Below are 27,319 nucleotides of genomic sequence, written 5' to 3'. Positions count from 1 at the left end.
CAAAATTTGTATATTTATATATATACTCTAAATGCAGTCTATTACTTCCCTGTGATGACCTCCGGGTGTCAGTGTAACATTGCGAAACGATGGGCGACTTTGTCCCTCCCCTGAAAAAAATGCTTTTGTTTGTCCTCTTGAGCAGGGCAGGCATTTGAATCAAGCACGCCACAAGTATGTGATACACAACGGTTTGGACCGAGATCATTTGTTGTCGCAGTAATATCCCTTTGGTGTGCTTCCAGTAATTTGAAGTATAATGATGGGGACCAACAGACAGAGTCGAAAAAGGGAGTACTATTTGTTCGCGTTTCATTTGGCTCTGCTGTTGTGTTTCGGGAAGCAGGCCTTTGCTCAAATAAGATACACCATTCCAGAGGAAGTGAAAGAAGGAACTGCTGTTGGGAATGTTGCTAAGGACCTTGGTCTAGACATCACCTCTTTAATGGACCGACGGTTTCGTGTTGTGTCTGGATCTAAAGAGACATTTTTTGAGGTAAACCAAGACAATGGGGCTCTGTATGTGCGTAAGAAAATCGACAGAGAGGAACTCTGTCAGGGAAATGGTGCTTGCTTAATGGAGCTAAAAATCCTCGTTGAAAACCCTTTAGAAATGCACTATGTAATTGTAGAAATTACTGATGTAAATGATCACTCTCCTAATTTTCCAGAAAGAGAGCAGACGTTTGAGATTGCTGAACATACATTACCAGGAAGGCGATTTCAACTGCACACTGCTCGTGATCCTGATGCTGGACTTAACTCTATTCGTACATACACATTGACGTCAAATGAACATTTTGAAGTAAATATTCGTCAAAGCGATGAGGAGAAAATACCATTTTTAGTGTTAAAGAAATCGTTGGACAGAGAACAAAAGAAGAAACACACGCTACTGGTTACAGCAGTTGATGGAGGTAAACCTCAAAGATCAGGGACACTAAATGTATCTATTATTGTTCTTGATAGTAATGATAATCGTCCAGTATTTAGTCAGGATACTTATCAAATTGCGTTAAAAGAAAATGTTCTTGTGGGCACTTCAATATTTAAAATCAATGCGACAGATCTCGACGAAGGTAGCAATAGCGAAATTGAATACAGCCTTGGAAAAACTTTGAAGAAAAAAGTCTACGACATTTTTGAATTAGACAAATTAACTGGAGAGATTAGAGTAAAGGGGGCTGTAGACTATGAAGAAACCGACGTTTATAAACTCGATGTTGAAGCATCAGATAAAGGTACACCTCCACTGACAGGTGAGTGTAGAGTCATTATAAAAATCATAGACGCCAACGACAACCCACCGGAAATAGAAGTCACATCACTGTCTAATACAGTGTCTGAAGACTCAAAACCTGGAACAGTTATTTCGCTACTTAGCGTGACAGATAAAGACTCTGGCGTCAATGGAAAAATAATATCAAGCATAACCTCAGACGTGCCTTTTGAGTTAAAGCCTTCTTATAAGGAGAACATATATTCAATTGTCACGAAGGAAGTTTTGGATCGAGAGGCGATTTCAAAATATGAAATAACAATCAAAGCAACTGATTGTGGTGAACCTCCATTATCTACTGTTAAAACTCTAAATATTCAGATAGCAGATGTAAATGACAACAGTCCACATTTCGAACAAAATCCATTAAGATGTAAATGACAACAGTCCACATTTCGAACAAAATCCATTACAGTTTTATCTCGTAGAAAATAACGATGCTGGTAAATCAATATTCTCTGTGAGCGCAACGGACAATGATTTAAATGACAACGCAGCTATTTCATATCATATTGTGAGAGACGGGAATCAAAATGACGTAATGTCTTTCCTGAATGTAAATTCAGATAACGGTCACATTTCCGCACTAAAAAGTTTTGACTTTGAAACTCTGAAAACGTTCCAGTTCCAAGTTGTTGCCACAGATTCTGGAACTCCGTCACTAAGCAGCAACGTCACAGTGAACGTGTTCATTCTGGATCAGAACGACAACGCTCCAGTCATCCTGTATCCAGTCAGCTCGAACGGTTCTGCTGAAGGTGTGGAGGAGATTCCCCGCAATGTGAACGCAGGACACTTGGTGACTAAAGTCAGAGCCTATGACGCTGATATAGGATATAACGGCTGGTTACTGTTTTCACTGCAGGAAGTTACTGACCACAGTCTCTTTGCTTTGGACCGCTATACAGGACAGATCAGAACACTTCGCTCATTCACAGAGACAGACGAGGCTGAACATAAACTGGTCATACTGGTGAAAGACAATGGGAACGTTTCACTCTCAGCAACAGCTACTGTGATTGTCAAAGTTGTGGAGCCCAAAGAGGCTTTTGCTGCTTCTGATGTTAAAAGTTCAACAAAAGATGATGATGGTAATGATGTGACTTTGTATCTGATGATAACTTTGGGATCCGTTTCTGTACTTTTCCTTGTCAGTATCATCGTGCTGATTGCAATGCAGTGCTCAAAATCCACAGACTATACTTCTAAATATCTACCAGAGCCTAATTATGACGGGACACTGTGTCACAGCATCCAGTACAGATCTGGAGACAAACGGTACATGCTAGTTGGACCCAGGATGAGTATAGGATCTACTATAGTTCCTGGCAGCCATGCGAATACACTAGTGCTCCCTGACAGAAGGACATCTGGAGAGGTAAGAACCTAATAAACATCATATACAGTTTATTTTTATATGCATTCAGTTTTTTCTTGCTTTGTAGTCAAGGGAGTATTTTTATTTTACCACCTTACTAAAGCCCCGAGTAAAATACCAAATAGCTAAAATCAAATTAGATCATGTTGCAAGTCTGATTAATCCTGATGCTTATTATCTTCATCTGACCATATAGAAAAAATCTGTATTCACTGGACAACTTTTATTGTTTCCATAACAAAAGGCTCAGTTTCTTTGTTTTGCTGTGTCGCAAAATTATTTTTGTATGAGTACTGAGCATGAGGCTGGGCTACTGTGTTAAGAAAAACACAAACAAAACGCCTAGTTCAGATCTCTGTCCATAGTGCTGAAACGCAAATGCTTCTTTAGTTCACACAGAACATGGTGTACAAATACGTTTAAATAAACAAAACGAGCCCATTAATTATGGTATGTGTTCACAACTTCAACTAATACGCCTTTCCACATTATCTCGAGACATACTAGGCATATTTTTTGGTCACACAAAGTGAACAATTGGATCACTTGTTTTAACGCTGAAATCGTAATGATGCATAAAGGCTTCCAGAAATATTCTTAAATACGTGTATATACAGCCTTGTGATTTCTCAGTAACCTCCAGGAGTCAGTATAACATTGGGAAACCAGAGCAAACGTTGTCCCTCCCCTTCACAATGCTTTTGTTTAGCCCATGAAAAAAGCAGACAAGGCATTAGAACCGAGCTCGCCCCCCGATGGAATAATGCTGCTCCATTTGTACATTTTCGACAGAAACCTGGTTTGATACAGACGTTTATTGCGGTAACGGGATTTGGTGTATTAATCTGTTGTTGGATAACGATGGGAATCGAAATACAAACTAGAAGAAGGGTCTGGTCCTGGTTTGCTTTTCATTTGGCTTTACTGTCATTTCTCGGAAATCGGGCTTTGGGAGAAATACGATACACAATTCCAGAGGAGGTGACAGATGGAACTATTGTTGGAAATGTTGCGAAGGATCTTGGCCTTGACATCACCTCCTTGGCTGACCGACGGTTACGTGTTGTATCGGAATCAAAGGACACATTTTTTGAGGTAAACCAACACAGTGGGGCTCTCTTTGTCCAGAGGAAAATCGACAGAGAGGAGCTTTGTCAGGGCAGCGGTGCTTGCCTGATGGAGCTAAAAGTCATAGTCGAAAATCCTTTAGAAATACACTACGTTGTTGTCGAGATTACTGATGTAAATGATCACCGTCCTATTTTTCCCGAAAAAGAGCAGAGATTTGAAATAGGTGAACAAACATTACCAGGAAGGCGATTTCAACTGCACACTGCTCGTGATCCCGATGCTGGACTTAACTCTATTGGTACATACACTTTGACGTCAAATGAACATTTTGAGATAGATATTCGTCAAAGCGACGAGGACAAAATACCATTTTTAGTGTTGAAGAAGTCATTAGACAGAGAAAAAAAGGACAAATACATCCTCCTAGTTACAGCAGTTGATGGAGGTAAACCCCAAAGATCAGGGACACTAAATGTTTCTGTTATTGTTCTTGATAGTAACGATAATCGTCCAGTGTTCAGTCAGGAGATTTATCAAATTTCAATACAAGAAAATGTTCCAGTTGGTACTTCAATATTTAGAATGAATGCGACTGATCCTGATGAAGGCAGTAATGGGGAAATTGAATACAGCCTTGGAAAAACTCTGAAGAAGAAAGTCTATGACATTTTTGAATTAGACAAATTAAGTGGAGAGATTAGACTAAAAGGAGTTGTAGACTATGAAGAAAACGATGTTTATAAACTCGATGTTGAGGCATCAGATAAAGGTACACCTCCACTGACAGGTGAGTGTAGGGTCATTATAAAAATCATTGACGTAAACGACAACCCACCAGAAATAGAAGTCACATCACTGTCTAATACAGTGTCTGAAGACTCAAAACCTGGCACAATGATTTCACTCATAAGTATGAGGGATAAAGATTCAGGTGTAAATGGGAAAATAATATCAAGCATAACCTCAGACGTGCCATTTGAGTTAAAGCCCTCGTATAAGGAGAACATATATTCAATTGTCACAAAGGCTCTCTTGGATCGAGAGGAGGTGTCGCATTATGAAATAACAATAAAAGCAACTGATTGTGGTGAACCTCCATTATCTACTATTAAAACTCTAAATATTCAGATATCAGATGTAAATGACAACATTCCACATTTCAAACAAAATCCATTACAGTTCTATCTCGTAGAAAATAACGAAGCTGGAAAATCAATATTCTCTGTGAGTGCAACGGACAAAGATTTGAATGACAACGCAGCTATTTCATATCATATTGTGAGAGACGGGCGTCAAAATGATATGACGTCTTTCCTAAATGTAAATTCTGATAACGGTCACATTTCCGCTCTGAAAAGTTTTGACTTTGAAACTCTGAAAACGTTCCAGTTCCAAGTTGTTGCCACAGATTCTGGAACTCCGTCACTAAGCAGCAACGTCACAGTGAACGTGTTCATTCTGGATCAGAACGACAACGCTCCAGTCATCCTGTATCCAGTCAGCTCGAACGGTTCTGCTGAAGGTGTGGAGGAGATTCCCCGCAATGTGAACGCAGGACACTTGGTGACTAAAGTCAGAGCCTATGACGCTGATATAGGATATAACGGCTGGTTACTGTTTTCACTGCAGGAAGTTACTGACCACAGTCTCTTTGCTTTGGACCGCTATACAGGACAGATCAGAACACTTCGCTCATTCACAGAGACAGACGAGGCTGAGCATAAACTGGTCATACTGGTCAAAGACAATGGGAACGTCTCACTCTCAGCAACAGCTAGTGTGATTGTCAAAGTTGTGGAGCCCAAAGAGGCTTTTGCTGCTTCTGATGTTAAAAGTGCAACTAAAGTTGACGAGGAGGACAATGTGACCTTTTATCTGATGATATCTCTGGGATCAGTTTCAGTGCTTTTCCTCGTCAGTATCATCGTGCTGATTGCAATGCAGTGTTCAAAATCCACAGACTATACTTCTAAGTATCTACAAGAGCCTAATTATGACGGGACACTGTGTCACAGCATCCAGTACAGATCCGGAGACAAACGTTACATGTTAGTTGGACCCAGAATGAGTATAGGATCTACTATAGTTCCTGGCAGCCATGCGAATACTCTAGTGCTCCCTGACAGAAGGACATCTGGAGAGGTAAGACTTTAAAAACCTAATTTTCTACAATGTGTTTTCAATCATGCATTCTTAGGTCTCTAAATCTTGTTGTACAGAGAGCAGTGTCAAATATACCCCGCAGTAACCTCAAATGGTTATTTAGTGTGCTCTTTCTGATATTGGTCATTGTCTCACCTATCTGAAAGATATTTCGAAATGTAAGTCGATGTAGCAAAATGTAGTATCTGGTTCTATAACTCTGTTGGCTGATGACTCTCTACTCTATACTCTGACCACCTGTGTATATTGTTAATGCATGCACTTATCTCAGTTGTCACGAATACTAATAGATCTGAAATACATAAAAGAGGTGACCCTTTGTAAAAATGTCAGTCACTACTGGTTGCGATCGCTGTCCATGGTGCTGAAATGAAAAGTTCAGTATTTCCCAGGTTTCAATATTTCATAGTTTGTATAATGTAAGTGAGTTTTTGACAGTGTGTTCCCAGAAAGGAGCAGCTTCAAACCAACAAGTAGCTGGGCAGTTAGAAGATGTTCAGTGTTTCTGATGAGTTGTGCAACATGCTTGGATCTAATAATGAACTGCCGTTTGACATGTGATTGCTGACTGCGGTGCTGTAACGCATTACTAGTATTATTTTAATCACCAATTTAAAAAAAGAAGAAAAAAAAAACTTAGTGGGTGAAAGCCATCGTTCATAAACAAAATGTTTTATTTATCAAGGAGTGCGGACAGAGAGAGAGGAAAGCAACAGCAATGTTTAAAGGCTGAAAATACTGTTGTTTTGCCGTTTTCTTTGTTTTAAGAAGAAACTTGGGAATGCATTAACGTTTGTTCTCAATAATTGCCTCTGGGTGTCACTATTACACCGGGAAACCACAAATGACGTTGTCCCTCCCCTCACGAACCTTTTGTTTGTCATCTTAGTCAGCAAAGGCAGCACTTGAATGAAGCCCACCAGCTAATGAAATCGCATTGTGTGTAGTGTGAAGATGCATGGACATAAATAATTGTTTGTTGCATTAACAACCTGCTGTGTGTTGTTGGATAACGATGGGGAACCACGCAAAAACTCGCACAAGGGACTACTACTGGTTTGCTTTTTATTTGGCGCTACTGCTGCTTTTTGATAAAAAGGCTTCGGCTCAGATAAGATACTCAATTCCAGAGGAGCTTAAGGACGGAACTGTTGTTGGAAATGTTGCGAAAGATCTTGGCCTCGACATCACCTCGTTGACTGATCGACGGTTCCGTGTTGTGTCTGGAAGTAAAGACCCTATTTTTGAGGTAAACCAAAATAACGGGGCATTGTTCGTCCACAGCCATATTGATAGAGAGGAGCTCTGTCAGGGCAGCGGCGCTTGTCTAATTGAGCTTAAAATCCTCGTTGAAAACCCTTTGGAAATACACTACGTAACTGTAGAAATTACTGATGTAAATGATCACTCTCCTAATTTTCCAGAAAGAGAACAGACATTTGAGATAGCTGAACAAACATTACCAGGAAGACGATTTCAACTGCACACTGCTCGTGATCCCGATGCTGGACTTAACTCTATTCGTACATACACATTAACGTCAAATGAACATTTTGAAGTAAATATCCGTCAAAGCGAAGCGGGTAAGATACCATTTTTAGTGTTGAAAAAATCGTTAGACAGAGAACAAAAGGACAAACACACGCTACTGGTTACAGCAGTTGATGGAGGAAAACCTCCGAGATCAGGGACACTAAATGTTTCTATTATTGTTCTTGATATTAATGATAATCGACCAGTGTTCAGTCAGGAGATTTATCAAATCACAATAAAAGAAAACGTTCCACTCGGTACTTCAATATTTAGAATGAATGCGACAGATCCTGATGAAGGAGCCAATAACGAAATTGAATACAACCTTGGAAAAACTCTGAAGAAAAAAGTTCACGACATTTTTGAATTAGACAAATTAACTGGAGAAATTAGAGTAAAGGGAGTTGTAGACTATGAAGAAAATGAGTTATACGAACTGGACGTTGAGGCATCAGATAAAGGCACACCTCCATTAACTGGTGAGTGTAGGGTCATTATAAAGATTATAGACATCAATGATAATTCACCAGAAATAGAAGTCACATCACTGTCTAGTACAGTGTCTGAAGACTCAAAGCCGGGAACAGTTATTTCACTACTTAGTGTGACAGATAAAGACTCTGGTATAAATGGAAAAATAATTTCACATATATCAAATGATGTGCCTTTTGAATTAAAGCCCTCTTATAAAGAGAACACGTACTCGGTGGTCACGAAGGGATTTTTGGATCGAGAGGAGGTGTCACATTATGAAATAACAATCAAAGCAACTGATTGCGGTGAACCTTCATTATCTATTGTTAAAACTCTAAATATTCAGATATCAGATGTAAATGACAACAGTCCACATTTCGAACAAAATCCATTACAGTTCTATCTCGTAGAAAACAACGAAGCTGGAAAATCAATATTCTCTGTGAGCGCAACGGATAAAGATTTAAATGACAATGCAGCTATTTCATATCATATTGTGAGAAACGTTAATCAAAATGACGTCACATCTTTCCTGAATGTAAATTCAGATAACGGTCACATTTCCGCGCTGAAAAGTTTTGACTTTGAAACTCTGAAAACGTTCCAGTTCCAAGTTGTTGCCACAGATTCTGGAACTCCGTCACTAAGCAGCAACGTCACAGTGAACGTGTTCATTCTGGATCAGAACGACAACGCTCCAGTCATCCTGTATCCAGTCAGCTCGAACGGTTCTGCTGAAGGTGTGGAGGAGATTCCCCGCAATGTGAACGCAGGACACTTGGTGACTAAAGTCAGAGCCTATGACGCTGATATAGGATATAACGGCTGGTTACTGTTTTCACTGCAGGAAGTTACTGACCACAGTCTATTTGCTTTGGACCGCTATACAGGACAGATCAGAACACTTCGATCATTCACAGAGACAGACGAGGCTGAACATAAACTGGTCATATTGGTGAAAGACAATGGGAACGTTTCACTCTCAGCAACAGCTACTATGACGGTCAAAGTTGTGGAACCCAAAGAGGCTTTTGCTGCTTCTGATGTTAAAAGTGCAACTAAAGTTGACGAAGACGACAATGTGACTTTTTATCTGATGATAACTTTGGGATCAGTTTCAGTACTTTTTCTCGTCAGTATCATCGTGCTGATTGCAATGCAGTGTTCAAAATCCACAGACTATACTTCTAAATATCTACAAGAGCCTAATTATGACGGGACACTGTGTCACAGCATCCAGTACAGATCTGGGGACAAACGGTACATGCTAGTTGGACCCAGAATGAGTATAGGATCTACTATTGTACCAGGCAGCCATGCGAATACTCTGGTGCTCCCGGACAGGAGGATAACATCTGGAGAGGTAAGAGCTTAAAAACAATGCCACGAAATAAAGCTATTTGTTTGGTTGTGACCTCTGTCCATGGTGCTGAAATGCTTTGTGTTTTCTTTTATCAAGCGAAATAGAGTGATTAAATCTTGATATCGTGCCTTTTTTATGGAATACTTGGGCACTACGTTTTGACAGTTGCATTACTAACAGTCCAAGAAATCCTAACCAATTCGTGATTGGATGTCTGAAATTGGTGCTGTTCCTGTTGAGTTGTGCGAGCATTTTCTATGGGCTACATTTATTTCAACCCTGAGCTACATGACTACTGCAACACAGGCAATCTATCAAACAAACAGAAAGAGTAGAAATGTTAAACTTTTGATTTACGTTCATTATTATTATTATTATTATTATTATTATTATTATTATTATTATTATTATTATTATATTTGTACAGTGTTTTACACAAAGAACAGTAACCGACTGAACTGTATTAAGAGAGACAGAGACAGACAGACACAGACAGACACAGACAGACACACACACACACACACACACACACACACACACACACACACACACACAATGTAATATTTGAATTGTTTTGTCATTTCAAGGCCATTTACATACAAGTATATGGTATATATAGCTAAATTAATCCTTGTTAATAACCTCTGGGTGTCACTATTACATCAGTAAACCACAGACGACTTCGTCCCTCCCCCTCAACTCTTTTGTTTCCTAGTGAATAGAGCAAAGACGATCTTTGGATTAGGAACAACAGCCGCTGGAATCACACTTTCCGGTTGACGTATATACAATGTTCAGCTGGTTGGACATAAATAATTATTCTTTCCAGTAACAGGCTCATGCGTATGTATTTCTGGTTTGACAACGATGGGAAACCATACAGAAATTCGAACAAGGGAATGCTACTGGTTTGCTTTTCGTTTGGCTCTACTGCTGCTTTTCGGAGAAAAGGCTTCGGCTCAGTTAAGATACTCAATTCCAGAGGAGGTTAAAACGGGAACTGTTGTTGGAATTGTTGCAAAGGACCTTGGCCTCGATATCACCTCTTTGACTGATCGACGGTTCCGTGTTGTGTCTGAAAGTAAGGACGCTATTTTTGAGGTAAACCAAAATAATGGGGAATTGTACGTCCACAGCCATATTGATAGAGAGGAGCTCTGTCAGGGCAGCGGTATTTGTCTAATGGATCTTAAAATCCTCGTTGAAAACCCTTTGGAAATACACTATGTAATTGTTGAAATTACTGATGTAAATGATCACCCTCCTAGTTTTCCAGAAAGAGAACAGACATTTGAGATTGCTGAGCATACATTACCAGGAGGGCGATTTCAATTGCACACTGCTCGTGATCCCGATGCTGGAGTTAACTCTATTCGTACATACACTTTAACCCCAAATGAACATTTTGAAATAAATATGCGTCAAAGCGATGAGGAGAAAATACCATTTTTAGTGTTGAAGAAATCGTTAGACAGAGAACAAAAGGACAAACACACGCTACTGGTTACAGCAGTTGATGGAGGTAAACCCCAAAGATCAGGTACACTAAATGTTTCTATTATTGTTCTTGATAGTAACGATAATCGCCCGATTTTTGGACAAGAGATTTACACAGTTTCAATACAGGAAAATGTTGCATTCGGCACTTCAATATTTAGAATAAATGCGACAGATCCTGATGAAGGCAGTAATGGGGAAATTGAATACAGCCTTGGAAAAACATTGAGGCGAAAAATCTATGACATTTTCGAACTAGATAAATTGACTGGAGAGATTAGAGTAAAGGGAGTTGTAGACTATGAAGAAAACGACATTTATAAACTCGATGTTGTGGCATCAGATAAAGCAACACTACCATTAACGGGTGAGTGCAGGGTTATTATAAAGATTGTAGATGTCAATGATAATCCACCAGAAATAGAAGTCACTTCACTGTCTAATACAGTGTCTGAAGACTCAAAACCTGGAACAATAATTTCCCTCATCAGTATGAGGGATAAAGATTCTGGGGTCAATGGCAAAATCATATCAAGCATAACCTCAGACGTGCCTTTCGAATTAAAACCTTCATATAAGGAGAACATATATTCGGTTGTAACAAAGGCATTTTTGGATCGCGAGAAGGTGTCACATTATGAAATAACAATCAAAGCAACTGATTGTGGTGAACCTTCCTTATCTACTGTTAAAACTCTAAATATTCAGATATCAGATGTAAATGACAACATTCCACATTTCGAACAAAACCCATTACACTTCTATCTCGTAGAAAACAACGAAGCTGGAAAATCAATATTCTCTGTGAGCGCAACAGATAAAGATTTGAATGACAACGCAGCTATTTCATATCATATTGTTAGAGACGGGCGTCAAAATGATATGACGTCTTTCCTGAATGTAAATTCAGATAACGGTCACATTTCCGCGCTGAAAAGTTTTGACTTTGAAACTCTGAAAACGTTCCAGTTCCAAGTTGTTGCCACAGATTCTGGAACTCCGTCACTAAGCAGCAACGTCACAGTGAACGTGTTCATTCTGGATCAGAACGACAACGCTCCAGTCATCCTGTATCCAGTCAGCTCGAACGGTTCTGCTGAAGGTGTGGAGGAGATTCCCCGCAATGTGAACGCAGGACACTTGGTGACTAAAGTCAGAGCCTATGACGCTGATATAGGATATAACGGCTGGTTACTGTTTTCACTGCAGGAAGTTACTGACCACAGTCTCTTTGCTTTGGACCGCTATACAGGACAGATCAGAACACTTCGCTCATTCACAGAGACAGACGAGGCTGAGCATAAACTGGTCATACTGGTCAAAGACAATGGGAACGTTTCACTCTCAGCAACAGCTACTGTGATTGTCAAAGTTGTGGAACCCAAAGAGGCTTTTGCAGCTTCTGATGTCAAAAGTTCAACTAAAGTTGACGAAGAGGACAATGTGACTTTTTATCTAATGATAACTCTGGGATCAGTTTCTGTACTTTTTCTCATCAGTATCATCGTGCTGATTGCAATGCAGTGCTCCAAATCCACAGACTATACTTCTAAATATCTACAAGAGCCTAATTATGATGGGACATTGTGTCACAGCATCCAGTACAGATCTGGAGACAAACGATACATGCTTGTTGGACCCAGAATGAGTATAGGATCTACTATAGTTCCTGGCAGCCATGCAAATACTCTCGTGCTTCCTGACAGGAGATCTGCGACTTCAGAGGTAAGACAAACTTAAATGTTGTTTTTCAGACTGTGTTGCAGAATCATATTGATAGAAGCATAAGTGACCAGGCATCTTAGTGACACTAAAACTTTCTAAATCATTACAAATACAATAAACTTTTTGTTATTTAACATTGTTTGAGCAATGGGTGTCAATTTCAGATAATCCTTCCATTTTTCTATTTATGCAATAGATCACAACTGTCTCTGGTAGACATGCTATGAGGTTTAAACTGAAAATTTAAATTGATTTTTTATAGTCATTAATCCTATATTAACTGTGAGTAATTCTGAATTCATGTGACCTGGCCATTTAATCGTCTCCTTGTGTGCAAAGTTTGGCGGCTGTCAGATTATGTTGTCAATGGAGGTTGATATAAAAATGTTTTTGTGAAAGAATCGCATGGTGGCACTAAACAACCAGAAATACGCATCACATCAGTTTACCATACGCAAGTCTGTGAGACTGCCTCTGAAGCATTCAGGAGGGCAGACCATCATCACCCGAATGTGATTTTATTTGAACATTTCTCAGTCCATATGAACTGAGCGCATTGCAAGACGTGGATTGATTTCTTTCTTCAACTGGTGGATATGTAAACAGTCTGTACATTATTCGGTATTTTCTGGATTCATCAATTGGTACCATAAAATGGAACAAAGCGGAAAGGACTCCTGGCGACAAGGAAGGAAATTTCTCGCCATCGCCCTGGCTTTGAGTTTGATTTTAGGCAAGACATCGGGACAGATAAGATATTCTATATCGGAAGAAATCAAAGAAGGCAGTGCTGTTGGGAATATAGCAAAAGATCTCGGAATCGATCCAAATATATTAAAAGCAAGGGGATTTCGAATTGTTTCTGGCTCCACTGAACCCCTATTCCAGGTAAACGAAAATGACGGGATTTTATACGTGAATCGTAATATTGACCGAGAGGAAATATGCCAGCGGACCAGTGCATGTTTAATAAACCTTAAAACCGTGCTCGAGAACCCACTGGAGATCCATTATGTCGCAGTCGAAGTGTTAGATGTGAATGATAATTCGCCTTCTTTCCCGGACAATAACAAAAGGCTCGAGATTTCAGAGTCCACTTTACCGGGAACCAGATTTCAGTTGCATGCTGCTCACGATCCAGATGGTGGCATGAATTCTGTTCAGCTGTATAAACTAAGTTCGAATAATAATTTTCGGCTAGAAGTGAAAGATCGTGGGAAAGATGGCAAAGTACCTATTTTACAATTACAAAGCCCATTAGACAGAGAGGCCTCTAGCAGCCATACACTACTGCTCACAGCCCTGGATGGGGGTAAGCCTCCTAAAACAGGGACTATGCAAATATTAATAGATGTTTTAGATATGAATGATAACGCCCCAGTTTTCACTAAAGACGTATATTCTGCAGAGATAAATGAGAATTCGCCGATTGGAACAATGGTCATACAAGTAAATGCCACAGATATGGACGACGGTTTAAATGGAGATGTTAGCTATTCTTTTGGTAATGTAAACAGTAAGGTGCGCGAGCTATTTGACGTCGACTCGAGCACAGGTAAAATAATTGTGAAAGGACAATTAGACTACGAGGTGGATGACAGTTACGAGATAGACATCCAAGCATCCGACAACGGTGCTGTTCCATATAGAACAGATAAAGGTGTAACTGTAAAGATTAAGGACATAAATGACAATGCACCTGTAATTGAGGTAACGTCACTGTCTAACAAAATTTCAGAAGACTCTAGACCAGGAACAACTGTAGCATTAATCAGCATTACAGATCTGGACTCTGGAATGAACGGGAAAGTTATCAGCTTTGTTAAAGGTGATGTCCCTTTCACACTAACGCCTTCAATACAGGACAACATGTACGCCGTAGTAACAAAGTCACAGCTTGACAGGGAAAACAGATCTATTTATGACGTAACAGTAATCGCGAAAGATACAGGTGAGCCTGCCTTAACATCCGAAAACACATTAAGAGTTGTTGTATCGGACGTAAACGATAACAGCCCAGAGTTTTCAATGAGGAGTTATAATTTTTATGTCACTGAGAATAACCTCCCAGGAGCGTCCGTGTTTTCTTTAGTCGCGTCTGATCGTGACGAGGGAGACAATGCTCTTATTTCGTACCATATTCTCAGAGATGCCAGTTATGAAAATAAAGTGATATCATTTCTTAACATTAATTCTGACAACGGTCACATTTTGGCGCTGAAAAGTTTTGACTTTGAAACTCTGAAAACGTTCCAGTTCCAAGTTGTTGCCACAGATTCTGGAACTCCGTCACTAAGCAGCAACGTCACAGTGAACGTGTTCATTCTGGATCAGAACGACAACGCTCCAGTCATCCTGTATCCAGTCAGCTCGAACGGTTCTGCTGAAGGTGTGGAGGAGATTCCCCGCAATGTGAACGCAGGACACTTGGTGACTAAAGTCAGAGCCTATGACGCTGATATAGGATATAACGGCTGGTTACTGTTTTCACTGCAGGAAGTTACTGACCACAGTCTCTTTGCTTTGGACCGCTATACAGGACAGATCAGAACACTTCGCTCATTCACGGAGACAGACGAGGCTGAGCATAAACTGGTCATACTGGTGAAAGACAATGGGAACGTTTCACTCTCAGCAACAGCTACTGTGATTGTCAAAATTGTGGAGCCCAAAGAGGCTTTTGCTGCTTCTGATGTCAAAAGTTCAACAAAAGATGATGATGCTTTTGCTGCTTCTGATGTCAAAAGTTCAACAAAAGATGATGATGGGAATGATGTGACTTTTTATCTGATGATAACTCTGGGATCAGTATCTGTACTTTTTCTCATCAGTATCATCGTGCTGATTGCAATGCAGTGTTCAAAGTCAACAGACTATACTTCTAAATATCTACAAGAGCCTAATTATGACGGGACACTGTGTCACAGCATCCAGTACAGATCTGGAGACAAACGGTACATGCTAGTTGGACCCAGAATGAGTATAGGATCGACTATAGTTCCAGGCAGCCATGCGAATACACTAGTGCTCCCTGACAGGAGATCTGCGACTTCAGAGGTAAGGCATGTTTAAATGGAACATTGAAGATTAAAACATGTGGACTGTGTGACACATCCTGCTCTGATCGGTGTAACAGTATGTCGTTCATTTTTTTTGATTATCGAAATATTTTATCATCACTCATTTCAAAGAAATTAACGGAAATAAAGATGCAGAAGCATAACTGTAGCTTCTATTTCTGGCAATGTATGGCAAAGAGGTTTTGACATGGATCTGCCAAGTAAACCATCCCCTACCTACAATTGCTATTGGCGTTATGAACGCATTTGTTTAAGCATCTGTGTAACTGGCTTGATAACTGAATATAGAACTCTTAAAGGATATCGGTTACAGTGATCACTGTCCATGGTAATGAACGTAATGAGCGTTACTTTCATTCAGCTGCAGGTGCTTCTGATAGAGCGCTTTCTATACTGTTGTCTTGATCTTTGCAGGTAGATTTGCTAACAAAATATGTACGCCTTTATACAGTCTCAAGTGATATCAAATGTTGGTCCTCTTGGTGTCAGTGTAACATCAACAAAGCCATATACGACTGTGTCCCTCCCCTAACGAATCTTTTGTTTGGTCCCTCACAGCAGAGGATACATTTGATGTAAGGACGGAAATCGGATGAGACCGTGTGGTGGTCGGACATAAACAATTTTTTTGCAGCAGAAACAGGCTAATTTGTGTTTTTCTATAGTTGGATAACGATGGGGAACAAAAGACGATGTGTATCAAGTTATCGTTGTTGGTTTGCTTTTCATTTTTTCTTACTGCTGTTTGTCGGAAAGCAGGCTTTAGCTGAATTAAGGTACTCTATTCCAGAGGAGATGAAAGAAGGAACTGTTGTTGGAAATGTTGCCAAGGATCTTGGTTTGGAAAAAAGCTCTTTGACTGATCGACGGTTCCGTGTTGTGTCTGGATCTAAGGATGCTTTTTTCGAGGTTAACCCGGACAATGGTGCCTTACAGATCAGTAAGAAAATCGACAGAGAGGAGCTGTGTCAGGGGAATGGTGCATGCTTAATGGAACTTAAAATCCTTGTTGAAAACCCTTTGGAAATTCACTACGTAGTTGTGGAAATTACTGATGTAAATGACCACTCGCCCAGTTTTCCTGAAAAGGAACAGCAATTTGAAATAGCAGAGCATACATCTCCGGGAACTCGGTTCCAATTGCACGCGGCCCGTGATCCTGATGCTGGCATGAACTCCATCCGCACGTATACATTAACGTCAAACGATCACTTTGAAATAGAGGTTAGTCAAAGCGATGATGATAAAATACCATTTTTAGTTCTAAGAAAGTCCTTAGACAGAGAACAAAAGAATAAACACATGCTGTTTGTTACAGCAGTTGATGGAGGTAAACCTCAAAGATCAGGGACGCTAAATGTTTCTATTATTGTTCTTGATAGTAATGATAATCGTCCAGTGTTTAGTCAGGATACTTATCAAATAGAAATATATGAAAACGTTCCAGTTGGTACGACTGTGACAAACGTGAATGCAACAGATGCAGACGAAGGGACTAATGGGGAAATAGAGTATAGCCTTAGCAAAACATTAGCACGTAAAGCCTACGACATATTTGAACTGGATAGTTTAACTGGACACATTAAACTGAAAGGACCGTTAGATTTTGAGTTATCTGAGATTTATAAACTAGATGTTCAGGCATCAGACAAAGGAACACCTCCATTAAGGGGAGGTTGTAGGGTCACTATAAAGATAAAAGACGTCAACGATAATGCACCAGAAATAGAAGTCACATCACTGTCTAATACAGTGTCTGAAGATTCAAAACCTGGAACAATTATTTCTCTAATTAGTGTGACAGATAAGGACTCTGGTGTAAATGGCAAAATGATTTCACGCATAACTAATGACGTACCTTTTGAATTAAAACCTTCTTATAAGGAAAACACATATTCAGTGGTGACGAAGGGATTTTTGGATCGAGAGGAGGTGTCAAATTATGAAATAACAATAAAAGTCAGTGATTGTGGTGAACCTCCATTATCTGCATTTAAAACTCTCAGCATTCAGATATCAGATGTAAATGACAACAGTCCACAATTTCCTCAAAATCCATTACAATTTTATCTGGTAGAAAATAACGTTGCAGGAGCGTCAATATTCTCTGTGAGCGCAACCGACAAAGATGTGAATGACAATGCAGCTATTTCATATCATATTGCTAGAGGAAATGACGTAACATCTTTCCTGAATGTAAATTCAGATAACGGTCACATTTCCGCTCTGAAAAGTTTTGACTTTGAAACTCTGAAAACGTTCCAGTTCCAAGTTGTTGCCACAGATTCTGGAACTCCGTCACTAAGCAGCAACGTCACAGTGAACGTGTTCATTCTGGATCAGAACGACAACGCTCCAGTCATCCTGTATCCAGTCAGCTCGAACGGTTCTGCTGAAGGTGTGGAGGAGATTCCCCGCAATGTGAACGCAGGACACTTGGTGACTAAAGTCAGAGCCTATGACGCTGATATAGGATATAACGGCTGGTTACTGTTTTCACTGCAGGAAGTTACTGACCACAGTCTCTTTGCTTTGGACCGCTATACAGGACAGATCAGAACACTTCGCTCATTCACAGAGACAGACGAGGCTGAACATAAACTGGTCATACTGGTGAAAGACAATGGGAACGTTTCACTGTCAGCAACAGCTACTGTGATTGTTAAAGTTGTGGAACCCAAAGAGGCTTTTGCAGCTTCTGATGTCAAAAGTGCAACTAAAGTTGACGAAGACGACAATGTGACTTTTTATCTGATGATAACTTTGGGATCAGTTTCTGTACTTTTCCTCGTCAGTATCATCGTGCTGATTGCAATGCAGTGTTCAAAATCCACAGACTATACTTCTAAATATCTACAAGAGCCTAATTATGACGGGACACTGTGTCACAGCATCCAGTACAGATCTGGAGACAAACGGTACATGTTAGTTGGACCCAGAATGAGTATAGGATCTACTATTGTACCAGGCAGCCATGCGAATACTCTCGTGCTACCTGACAGGAGGAGGGCATCTGGGGAGGTGAGTCAATATTTAGATTTGCTGCATGTATATTTAAGGATGTCTTTTGTCATTATCTTCTTGATGATGAACTTTTTGATTGAAAACATCCCCTTTTACACAGTGTCCTTTAGTCCACACTTTAAAGTAATAAAATGCATTTACAAACACATTCACAGGGTGGCAGTACCTTATCACTATAACGCCTAATATCTGAACAGGATACACATGACCTGCTGGTATGTTCAGTCTGGTTGAACATTTAGCTGGCAGACTTGCATATATATATGCGCATGGTGACTGTTTTTTTCTAAATTATATTCCAGCGAGAAATACATATATATTTCATGCTTTGATGGAGATACTAATCGCGAGAAGGAAACATTGATGGACACGTTTGGACTCGCACTTTTACCTCAAAACATGAAACACAGAGGGGGATGGGAGACATGGCGACAACGACCACATTTTCTCGCCGTTTTGGTTTTGGTTTTATTTTTCAGAGCTGCCTCGGGACAACTGAGATACGCTATATCCGAAGAGCTCAAAGAGGGAAGTTTTGTTGGGAATATTGCAAAAGATTTGGGAATAGACCTGAATTTGATGAAGCAGAGGGGGTTTCGTATTATGTCCGGCTCGACTGAACCGCTTTTCAAGGTAAATGATAATGACGGGGTCCTTTATGCGAACCATAGGATAGACCGAGAGGAAATATGTAAGGAGAACAGTGTATGTTTAATTAACCTTAAAACTGTTCTCGAAAACCCACTAGAAGTACATTATGTCACAGTGGAGATAACAGATTTGAACGACCACTCTCCCACATTTCCAGAGAAAACAAAGAGGCTTGAAATCTCAGAGTCTGCATTGCCTGGAGCGCGATATCAGTTGCAAAATGCATACGACCCGGATGGTGGCACAAATTCCGTCCAACAGTATAAAATCAGTCAAAACGAGTATTTTCGTTTAGAGATTAAAGATCGTGGGAGAGATGGCAAAACCCCAATATTACAATTACAGAGACAGCTTGACAGAGAGGCTAAACGTAGCCATAAATTAAAGTTAACGGCAATAGACGGCGGAAATCCCCCCAAGACAGGCACAGTTGATATATACATAGATGTTCTAGATGTTAATGATAATATGCCAGTGTTCACAAAAGACACATACTCAGCCTTGCTACAAGAGAACGCCCCAATTGGCACAACAGTCATTCAAGTTAACGCAACCGATATGGACGACGGTTCCAATGGGGAAGTTGCTTATTCATTTGGCAGTGATGTAAAAAGTAAAATTCGAGAATTGTTTAATATCAACTCTGATACTGGAGAGATAATTGTAAAAGGTCATGTAGACTTTGAAGAACAAGACAGCTTTGACATTGATATACAGGCCTCTGATAAAGGAATCATTCCATTCAGAACAGATAAAAGTGTTATAATTAAAATTGTAGATATGAACGATAATCCCCCTGAGATAGAAGTGGCATCGTTATCAAATGCTGTTTCAGAGGACTCAAGACCAGGTACCACGGTAGCGCTTATCAGCATTACTGATTTAGACTCTGGAATTAATGGCAAAATAATCAGCTATGTCGCCGAAGACAGTCCTTTTACATTAACTCAATCAATACAAGATAACATGTTTGCAGTTGTCACTAAGTCACAGCTTGACAGGGAACAACAATCCAGATATGATATTACAATAATCGCTAAAGACGCAGGTGAACCAGCGTTAACATCTAAACAGACTATAAACGTGTTTGTGTCAGACACGAATGATAACAGTCCCACGTTTTCAGTGAGCCCCTATACTTTCTACCTAATCGAAAATAATCCCCCAGGAGCCTCTGTGTTTTCTGTAACAGCATCTGATCGTGACGAAGGAGAGAATGCGCTTATTTCGTATAATATTTTCAGGAATGTAGGTCATGAAAATACAGTGACTTCATTTCTTAACGTCAACTCTGAAAATGGAGACATTTTGGCTCTGAAAAGTTTTGACTTTGAAACTCTGAAAACGTTCCAGTTCCAAGTTGTTGCCACAGATTCTGGAACTCCGTCACTAAGCAGCAACGTCACAGTGAACGTGTTCATTCTGGATCAGAACGACAACGCTCCAGTCATCCTGTATCCAGTCAGCTCGAACGGTTCTGCTGAAGGTGTGGAGGAGATTCCCCGCAATGTGAACGCAGGACACTTGGTGACTAAAGTCAGAGCCTATGACGCTGATATAGGATATAACGGCTGGTTACTGTTTTCACTGCAGGAAGTTACTGACCACAGTCTCTTTGCTTTGGATCGCTATACAGGACAGATCAGAACACTTCGCTCATTCACAGAGACAGACGAGGCTGAACATAAACTGGTCATACTGGTGAAAGACAATGGGAACGTTTCACTGTCAGCAACAGCTACTGTGATTGTTAAAGTCGTGGAACCCAAAGAAGCTTTTGCTGCTTCTGATGTTAAAAGTGCATCAAAGGATGAGGAGGGGAATGATGTGACTTTTTATCTGATGATAACTCTGGGATCAGTTTCAGTACTTTTCCTCATCAGTATCATCGTGCTGATTGCAATGCAGTGCTCAAAATCCACAGACTATACTTCTAAGTATCTGCAAGAGCCTAATTATGACGGGACACTGTGTCACAGCATCCAGTACAGATCTGGGGACAAACGGTACATGCTAGTTGGACCCAGAATGAGTATAGGATCTACTATTGTACCAGGCAGCCATGCGAATACTCTCGTGCTCCCTGATAGAAGACGTACGCCTGAAGAGGTAAGATCAATAGTTCTCTCTAAACAATGGGTTATAAGTATGTATGCATTTAAATTAGTTGCATCACAGTCTGATGCCCACTCATTCTCTACACCTAGGTCTCAAATATTTATATTTGCATCAGAAAAAAAATATTTTTACAACTGTGAATGTTTTCCATCTTCATGCAGTGTGAGTCTTGAAACATGCGCTGGTGGTTTAGCAGTCGCTGTCCGTGGTGCTGAAATTTAATTTGTATTAGGTACATTCCCTCATTTGTGCTTTATAAGCTTTTCTAAAAATAGCTTTCTCTTTCATGTTAAAAACACTATGAATACATTTTGTTGCCTAAATCAAGTAGTGTAGTGCGATACCCGATCACTTGGTGTCAGTATAATGACTGATAAAAATTCCACGCCCTTGTCATAGTCACTAGACCCATCCCCTTCCTTTAAAACCGTCATAGACAGAACCTTTTCCGTGCTGACTGAAATGTATTCTTAAAGAAACGCTCATGGTTTGTGTGAGAATGGTTGGATTATGGCAAGGAATATGACGGAAGGATTTATTTCAATATAGGAGGATAGCTCTTTCAAATCTGTTTTTGTTTAAATGTGTCATCTTCACATCATGGAACAAAGACGCTGCGAGACGTGGAGAGAGCGCACGAAGTGGGCTGTCTACATGATGGTTTTGGTTACGTTTTCGAGCAGAGCTTCAGGACAACTCCGATATTCTATTTCCGAGGAAATGAAAGAAGGAACCGCTGTTGGAAATATTGCTAAGGATCTGGGTATTGATAAGTCCACACTGAACGAGCGAGGGTACCGTATTGTGTACGGCTCAACAGACCCTCCTTTTCGAGTGAATAAGGAGGACGGTATCTTGTATGTGAACCGAAAAATTGACAGAGAGGAAGTGTGCGACCGAAGCAAGGTTTGTGTAATTGACTTAAAAACGGTATTAGAAAACCCGCTGGAGGTCCACTATGTAGCAGTGGAGATTCTGGATGTAAACGACCACGCACCAAGCTTTCCTGACAATGAAAATATATTAGAGATTCCTGAATCTGTATTACCCGGGGCAAGATTTCAGCTAAAAGGTGCGCGTGATGCTGACAGTGGTTCATTATCCGTTCAGCAGTATAAGTTGAGTCATAATGAACATTTTCGCTTGGAAGTGAAAGATCGTGGCGAGGATCGCAAGACCCCCAGTTTAATTCTTCAAAAACCACTTGATAGAGAGTCTGTCAAAACCCATGTACTACTTTTGACGGCCCTGGATGGAGGTAAACCTCCGCGATCCGGTAACATGACAATAATTGTTGATGTTTCCGATGTCAACGATAATCCCCCAGTTTTCACCCAGGATTCATATACTGTGCAGCTAAAAGAAAATTCTCCTCTTGGTACAACTGTCATTCAAGTTATTGCAACAGATTTGGATGACGGTTCAAATGGTGAGGTCGTATATTCATATGGCAATGACGTGGATGCACAGGCAACTACACGTTTTGATTTAAATTCAGAGACTGGAGTAATTACTGTGGCAGGAACTATAGATTTTGAAGAATGTAACAGATATGAACTTGATATCCGGGCATTTGACAAAGCTGCGGCTAGCCTAGCTACAGACAAAAGCGTTATTATACATGTTGTTGACGTAAACGACAATGCACCAGAGATTGAAGTGACATCTTTTTCACATGCGCTCCCAGAAGATTCAAAACCTGGAACTACAGTGGCATTGATTAGTGTTAAAGATTCAGACTCTGGTCTCAACGGAAAAATTCTGTGTGACATAAACAGAGACCTTCCTTTTACAATTACTCCATCTTTACAAAATAACATGTATTCTCTGGTCACCAAAATGCTTTTGGATCGAGAGCAGCAATCACAATATAGTGTAACAATTGTTGCTAAAGATGCAGGTGAACCATCCTTAACATCAGACAAAACTATAAACATCGTTATTTCAGATGTAAACGACAACAGCCCATTGTTTTCAAAGAACCCATATACTTTCTACATTACAGAAAATAACAATCCAGGAGCGTCTATATTATCAGTGACAGCTCGTGATCATGACGAAGGTAGTAATAAACTAATTTCATATCATATACTGAGGGATAGAGGGAGAGAACATTTGCTAGCCCCCTTTCTTAATGTTAATAGTGAAAATGGAGACATTTCGGCGCTAAAAAGTTTTGACTTTGAAACTCTGAAAACGTTCCAGTTCCAAGTTGTTGCCACAGATTCTGGAACTCCGTCACTAAGCAGCAACGTCACAGTGAACGTGTTCATTCTGGATCAGAACGACAACGCTCCAGTCATCCTGTATCCAGTCAGCTCGAACGGTTCTGCTGAAGGTGTGGAGGAGATTCCCCGCAATGTGAACGCAGGACACTTGGTGACTAAAGTCAGAGCCTATGACGCTGATATAGGATATAACGGCTGGTTACTGTTTTCACTGCAGGAAGTTACTGACCACAGTCTCTTTGCTTTGGACCGCTATACAGGACAGATCAGAACACTTCGCTCATTCACAGAGACAGACGAGGCTGAACATAAACTGCTCATACTGGTGAAAGACAATGGGAACGTTTCACTCTCAGCAACAGCTACTGTGACTGTCAAAGTTGTGGAGCCCAAGGAGGCTTTTGCTGCTTCTGATGTCAAAAGTGCATCAAAGGATGAGGAGGGGAAAGATGTGACTTTTTATTTGATGATAACTTTGGGCTCAGTTTCAGTACTTTTCCTCGTCAGTATCATCGTGCTGATTGCAATGCAGTGTTCAAAATCCACAGACTATACTTCTAAATATCTACAAGAGCCTAATTATGACGGGACACTGTGTCACAGCATCCAGTACAGATCTGGAGACAAACGGTACATGCTAGTTGGACCCAGAATGAGTATAGGATCTACTATAGTTCCGGGCAGCCATGCGAATACACTAGTGCTCCCTGACAGGAGGAGGACATCTGGAGAGGTAAGATTCATGTTTTGATTTTTCAATTTCCTGCATACTTAAGACTTTGTATGAAAGGTTTGATTATGAGTGAGAAAAGGGACCATCTAGCGGTGACATTTCACTCTTGAGAAATCAGGACCACTGCAAACGTTATAATTCATCTGACTTTTTATAACATACCTGAAAGGAGGGTTTTGTTTTTTATCGTGCTCCTTGCCTCCAAAGATGTTTAAATTGTCTTTGATGTATGAAATAACTTCTCCTGTAACCTGTGTATGTAATAATCCCGACGCTTGGTGTCAGTGTAGTTCTGGGATATGTGCATCTGGTAGCACTTTACGTCACGGGCTTTATTTCGACGGAGCCCTTGCATTATTCTCAAACAGCACACTCGAGTGCAAGATCGCGACTGACAGCAGCGCGTGTGTTTTATTTTCGGCAGTTTTGTACTTAAGTGAACTTCGGGATTGTTCAGAAATATGACGCAATAAGGCTCACTTATATCACGAGGTAGTTACTGGACTGTCCTTGATCGCATTCAAGCCATGGAACAAAGGGGATGCAAACCATGGAGGGGGCGACAGTGTTGGTTTGTCTTCATGTTTTTTCTGGATGTTCTATGGAGCGGAGCTTCAGCACAGATCAGATATTCGATATCCGAAGAGGTTCAGCATGACACCGTTGTCGGGAATATAGCCAAGGATTTGGGACTGGATAAGAGTGCACTCAAAGACCGAGGATATCGCATTGTAGCAGGCTCAACTGAACCCCTGTTTCAAGTTAATCAAAATGATGGCATTTTGTATGTGAAAAGAAGAATAGACAGGGAGGAGGTGTGCGACCGGATCAGCCCATGTCTGATCAATCTGAAAACGGTGCTAGAAAACCCGCTGGAGATCCACTATGTGGCAGTGGAAATACTTGATATAAATGATCACTCGCCTGTTTTTCCAGAGAAAGAGAAAAAGCTTGAGATTTCTGAGTCAGCCTTGTCGGGAGCGAGATTTCAACTGCAAGCTGCGCGTGACCCTGATGTAGGCCAGTTCTCTATTCAGCAGTATAAACTCAGCCATAACGACTATTTTAGATTAGAAGTAAAGGATAGAGGCGAGGACCGTAAAGTACCATTTTTAGTTCTGCAGAAGCAGTTGGATAGAGAAACAGCCCGGAAACATAAGCTAATTCTAACAGCCGTTGATGGAGGAAAACCGGCGAAGTCTGGCGCTATAGACATAATTATTGATGTACTTGATGTTAATGACAACTCCCCAGTGTTTACCAAAGAACTGTATTCTGCTACATTAAAAGAAAACGTTCCCGTCGGCACTGTAGTGATTCAAGTAAATGCAACAGATTTTGACCAGGGTGCAAATGGTGAAATAATGTATTCATTTGGTAACGAAGTTGATCCAAAATTAATGGATGTCTTTAGCATAGACGCAGACACAGGTGAAATAAAAGTAATCGGTCAGATTGATTTCGAGCAAAGCAAAAGTTATGAAATTGATATACAGGCATCTGATAAGGGACAAGTTCCTCTCACAACCGATAAAAGTGTTATAATAACTGTTGTTGATGTTAACGATAATGCACCTGAGATAGAGGTGACATCATTTTCAAGTTCTATCAAGGAGGATGCAAAGATAGGAACTACAGTGGCCCTAATTAGTGTCAGTGATTTAGACTCTGGAATTAACGGTAAAGTCATTTGCACAATCAACGAAGATGTTCCTTTTACTTTATCTCCATCATTACAAGAAAACATGTACGCCGTTTTAACCAAGTCGAGGTTGGACAGGGAGGCTGTTTCCCAATTTCATGTTACAATTACTGCTAAAGACACAGGCGACCCAATATTTTCAACTGAAAAGACCATAAGCGTCGTAGTATCAGATGTGAATGACAACATTCCAGAGTTTTCATTGAGTCCGTATGCATTTTATATCACAGAGAATAACAGCCCAGGGGCTTCATTGTTTTCAGTAAAAGCTTCTGATCGCGATGAAAGTGATAATGCTTTAATTTCATACAATATTCTCAGAGATGGAAGGGAAGAAAATAAATTGGCTTCATTCCTAAATATCAACTCTGAAAATGGAGATATTTTGGCGCTGAAAAGTTTTGACTTTGAAACTCTGAAAACGTTCCAGTTCCAAGTTGTTGCCACAGATTCTGGAACTCCGTCACTGAGCAGCAACGTCACAGTGAACGTGTTCATTCTGGATCAGAACGACAACGCTCCAGTCATCCTGTATCCAGTCAGCTCGAACGGTTCTGCTGAAGGTGTGGAGGAGATTCCCCGCAATGTGAACGCAGGACACTTGGTGACTAAAGTCAGAGCCTATGACGCTGATATAGGATATAACGGCTGGTTACTGTTTTCACTGCAGGAAGTTACTGACCACAGTCTCTTTGCTTTGGACCGCTATACAGGACAGATCAGAACACTTCGCTCATTCACAGAGACAGACGAGGCTGAACATAAACTGGTCATACTGGTGAAAGACAATGGGAACGTTTCACTCTCAGCAACAGCTACTGTGATTGTCAAAGTTGTGGAACCCAAAGAAGCTTTTGCTGCTTCTGATGTTAAAAGTTCTGCTAAAGTTGGCGAGGAGGACAATGTAACATTTTATCTGATGATAACTCTGGGCTCAGTTTCTGTACTTTTCCTTGTCAGTATCATCGTGCTGATTGCAATGCAGTGCTCCAAATCCACAGACTATACTTCTAAATATCTACAAGAGCCTAATTATGACGGGACACTGTGTCACAGCATCCAGTACAGATCTGGAGACAAACGGTACATGCTAGTTGGACCCAGAATGAGTATAGGATCTACTATAGTTCCCGGCAGCCATGCGAATACACTAGTGCTCCCTGACAGAAGGAGAACATCTGAGGAGGTAAGACATATATCAGTGTAAATTGTGAGATGGCTAAATGTTTGTTTACTGAGAATATCAACTATGCCTCCTTGTGTACTTTTTTGCATAGCGTGATACTGGATCTGTTGGCCA

At 40.5% G+C, this 27,319-nt stretch overlaps 2 protein-coding genes across 12 annotated transcripts in view; both read left to right on the top strand.

Annotated features, from left to right (window-relative positions):
• The window catches only part of LOC104937910 (protocadherin alpha-C2), a 203,919-nt gene that overhangs the window by 14,315 nt on the left and 162,285 nt on the right, over window positions 1–27,319 (top strand). The window contains exons 1-2 of one of the 11 annotated variants that reach the window (XM_027278155.1): window positions 153–1,628; window positions 1,672–2,657. The exons of 2 other annotated variants lie outside the window; for them this stretch is intronic. In XM_027278155.1, coding sequence (XP_027133956.1) covers window positions 260–1,628; window positions 1,672–2,657 — 2,355 coding nt within the window. In that variant the 5' untranslated portion in view covers window positions 153–259. Of the gene's footprint in view, window positions 1–152; window positions 1,629–1,671; window positions 2,658–6,613; window positions 9,262–10,066; window positions 12,484–13,009; window positions 15,541–16,160; window positions 18,585–18,893; window positions 21,348–21,823; window positions 24,318–24,718; window positions 27,206–27,319 lie in introns of those variants that run through there. 8 more of the 11 variants (XM_027278149.1, XM_027278156.1, XM_027278071.1 and 5 more) reach the window with 8 other exon arrangements.
• LOC109138900 (protocadherin alpha-8-like) lies at window positions 3,378–5,882 on the top strand. Its single transcript, XM_019260576.2, has one exon. The coding sequence runs from the start codon at window positions 3,519–3,521 to the stop codon at window positions 5,880–5,882; it is 2,364 nt and encodes a 787-aa protein (XP_019116121.2). The 5' UTR covers window positions 3,378–3,518.

Source organism: Larimichthys crocea, chromosome I (assembly GCF_000972845.2).
Source record: "Larimichthys crocea isolate SSNF chromosome I, L_crocea_2.0, whole genome shotgun sequence".
Lineage (NCBI taxonomy): Eukaryota > Metazoa > Chordata > Actinopteri > Sciaenidae > Larimichthys > Larimichthys crocea.
This window is presented reverse-complemented; position numbering and strand designations above follow the sequence as displayed.